This window comes from Poecilia latipinna, unplaced genomic scaffold, assembly GCF_001443285.1.
Source record: "Poecilia latipinna isolate Pla-1442-1.1 unplaced genomic scaffold, P_latipinna-1.0 Scaffold35, whole genome shotgun sequence".
Classification (NCBI taxonomy): domain Eukaryota; kingdom Metazoa; phylum Chordata; class Actinopteri; order Cyprinodontiformes; family Poeciliidae; genus Poecilia; species Poecilia latipinna.
Window position 1 is genome coordinate 71,468 of NW_015112651.1, and position 3,410 is coordinate 74,877.

Genomic DNA, 3,410 nt, shown 5'->3' on the forward strand with positions numbered 1-3,410 from the left:
GTTGGTGAGCACACACGATTCAGAACCTCCATAGTTGTTTGGTTCTCCTGCATTCCACAGCTTGAAGTTGAATCGAGACCCGTCAGACCAGAAGTACGTTCCATCCTTCTCAGCGTCAGACAGTCCAATCCAGTTGAATCCCTCAGCGGGATCAAAGTTTCTGATCAGCAGTTTGACAAAGTTATCTTCTTCCAGACTGTGGATGGACACCAGGTTGGCTCCTTGGGTCAGACAGTGCTGCTCTGCATCAGCCCAGGTCATCAAGGTGGCGATGTACTTGTAGCAGCGCTCATTGAAGCCGAACCAGAATGGGGGACAAGCGCTGTGCTGCACTTTCATCTCCTGTTTGTCTGAAGGAACCACAGCAGCCAGAGAGAGACCAAACATGAAGAACAGCAAAATCATCTTGGAGTCTGATGTTCTTGATTCTGAGAGATGTCAATGATTTGCTGGAGTTTGTCTGCAGGGATGGATGCTGAAGAGAGTTCTGGAGCGACAGGAGTTCACCTGTTCTCTTTTATATTTGTCAGAAAGGGCGTCTATCTTGTTCCTGTTAATGAGCTACTTTAATGATTATCTTCATTTCCATTAACAGCTGTCTTTCACAGGGACTCTTTATCTGTTTCTGTTCCATCAATCAATTTGGTTATCATTGAGATATCTTATTATTAGTAGCCTAACTGTGGGTTTTCTTTGTTACTCTCTGCTGTTAACGTGTGAATTAATAAAGTAAAATTTCATCTCTTGTATTCTACCCAATGTTTTTAAGGCAGCTTTATATGTAGTTTTGTACCTTCGTCTCTATAATCCATTTTAATCATCATAAATGTGCTGACATTAATCCAAGTCCAACCAAAGTGACCCACCTTGCAAGGTAACAGCTTGAATGTTTTGATTAGGACTCCTATCAAATTGTTTGTGGAAAGCCAAGGGCACAGCATCCAACAGCTGCATAACATTGCTGCAACATTGTACAGATGTAATAACTGACAAAGCTCTATCCAAAAACAAATTCTGTTCAGAATCTATTCGAACAGAATCCAGAAGAGATTACTTAAACATCTTAATTACCTTCAGTAAAGTCTGTGCGTAGGTTAGACAGAGAACTCTGTGCACTCTGAATATTCTTATTAATAATAGTATAATTAAAAAGAAGAAGAATTATAAATGTATTACATCTTATAGGCCCTATATAAGGGCTGTCTGTATATAATTTGGATTATATGTGGGTTAGCGCAAATACCAAATGCATTTATATTTGTGGAGATAGTTGCTGACCATTAAAAGGCTATGTCCTCATTTTATCATTTAAAAATTATCCAAGTCACATTTTTTTATCATTTCAGTAAAAATTGGGTAGCTGATCATTTTCAAAGCTCCTAATATTTTGTTGATGTATATTACATTTTTTGCTGCTAATTAAAATAATCTGCAGTTTTGCATGTTCTACATATTCCACAGAATAAACTCAATTCTTGATCAAACCATCTGTCATGAGAAGAATCTGGATAATCATCTGTAGAGCTAAAATGTAAAAACACCAAAATGAAAGAGACATTTGTTTTTTAATTGTATTAAATGTTAGCAAGTAGTATTTTTTGCATATGATCAGTTATTGTTTTAATTATTTTTTCTTTCTCCCAACAACACTGATACAGAAGGAAAACATTTATGTAAAAATAAGCAAGATCCTTATGCTCATCGATAGATTAGTGGGATAAGCCTCCATTAATTCCAGAATAAACACTTAATAAAATATCTAAAACATTGTCATATTCTCTTTAATAAGAACCACACAAAGAAAGCATTTTACAGTGGTTTATCACAAAGATTACATTGATGGTTGTATAAGACAGTTATAAGAAAAACAAATCACATTTGCAGAGATATGCCTTTCCATTTTGTTTTGTTGGAAAAAAATAGGTTGAATTTAAACTGAACAATCATCAAGAAATGCAACACAGTTACAATATTTTTATTATTATTTTTTTTTTGTCTAGGGACAAACTGTGCGAGTGGCGCAGACAAAAGCAAATTTAATTGAGCACCCACCATCGTTCCAGTAAAAATTGCTCCCATAGTTGGTCACTCCACAGTTTTCATTTCCACGATAATTGTCAGGCTGTCCAGAATCCCAGCGGGAAAATCTGTATTTACATCCATCAGACCAAATCCACCCTCCTTCCTTATGCATATCAGTGAGTCCAATCCAGGTTAGTGACCGAGTAGGATCAAANTACTTGTAGCAGCGACCCTGGAAGCTGAACCAGAACAAAGGACAGCCGCCACGCACCAGCTTCAGTTCCTGTCCATCTGAAGGAGGCTCAGCAGCCAGAGCCAGACCAAACAGGAAGAGGAACCACATCATCTTGGAGCTCGATGCCTCTGATGTGGAGGGATCTGAAGATCTTGATGGAGTTTCTCTGCAGTGATGGATGTTGAAGAGAATCCTGGAGAGGCAAACGGCAGGCTGCTTCCTTTTATAGCACCAAGAAAAGGCGTCTGCAGTGTTGGAGTGTAATGATTGATCAATACATCAGTTAATATTTATAGGAAAATAATAAAAGCTGTACTCATTAGCACAGCCTTTTAGACATCTTATTAAAATTAAAAGTTTGACATATTCATATTTATATATTACATATTTCAGGATAACATTTTAACAGAATAATATCAAAAGACAACATTTAATTTTTTTTTATTAAAAGCTTCTCAAAATCTATATATTATATATTAAACAAGAAAACTCCAAATAGGTGCTCTTAAAATTTCTTTATCGGGTTGCAATGATTCAGTACATTAGATCCAGTTTAAATAGTTGACACAGTGACTTTAGTTTTTGAAAATTGTGGATAAATTTTCATATATTGCTCAGTAAAAAAATTAAAAAAGGTATCATGTTTCTGTATGAAACAAAATAATCAGTAACATTAATTCTGTTTGGTTCCTTCTTTAAAAAATGAGTTAAGGAACACGTGCAGGTGTGTCAAACAATTATTGTTCTCTTAATTTCCTTGTTCTGTTCCCTTAAATGTTGTTGATTTACAAAGAAACTTAATCTTTTATTGTTCCACTGAGGATGCAAAAGTTCAGGGACTAGGTTGAGTCATATATCTTAAACTCTTCAAAATAAACAATAACACTTCATATATGATCCTGAAAAATAAGATGCCAATACCTAGAAACCAACAAAAACATGATTTTTGCATCCACAGCAGAAATTCAAACTTTAATTTCCTCAATTTCAGGAAATTCTGTTTCTCATTTCATTTTCTTCTTCTATCCAGCTTCTTATTTATTACATTGAAAATCAAAGTTCAACCTATGATCCTAGAAAATGAAACTGTCCAAATAGTCAAATTATTTTGAATCCTCACATTGAATAACAAAGTTCGTTCCCTCATTCTGTT

The 3,410-nt window shown here is 35.3% G+C and overlaps 2 protein-coding genes across 2 annotated transcripts in view; both read right to left on the bottom strand.

The window, feature by feature from the left end:
* The window catches only part of LOC106953749 (C-type mannose receptor 2-like), an 11,258-nt gene extending 10,726 nt beyond the window's left edge, over positions 1–532 (bottom strand). Inside the window, exon 1 of the mRNA XM_015042734.1 lies at positions 3–532. Within this exon, the coding sequence (XP_014898220.1) occupies positions 3–405 (403 nt within the window). The 5' untranslated portion in view covers positions 406–532. The remainder of the gene's footprint in view (positions 1–2) is intronic.
* Positions 533–1,966: 1,434 nt separating this feature from the next.
* Positions 1,967–2,490, bottom strand: LOC106953829 (galactose-specific lectin nattectin-like). The gene has a single exon (XM_015042888.1). It carries the CDS (start codon positions 2,366–2,368, stop codon positions 1,997–1,999), a length of 372 nt encoding a protein of 123 aa, XP_014898374.1. The 5' UTR covers positions 2,369–2,490; the 3' UTR covers positions 1,967–1,996.
* Positions 2,491–3,410: the final 920 nt, after the last annotated feature.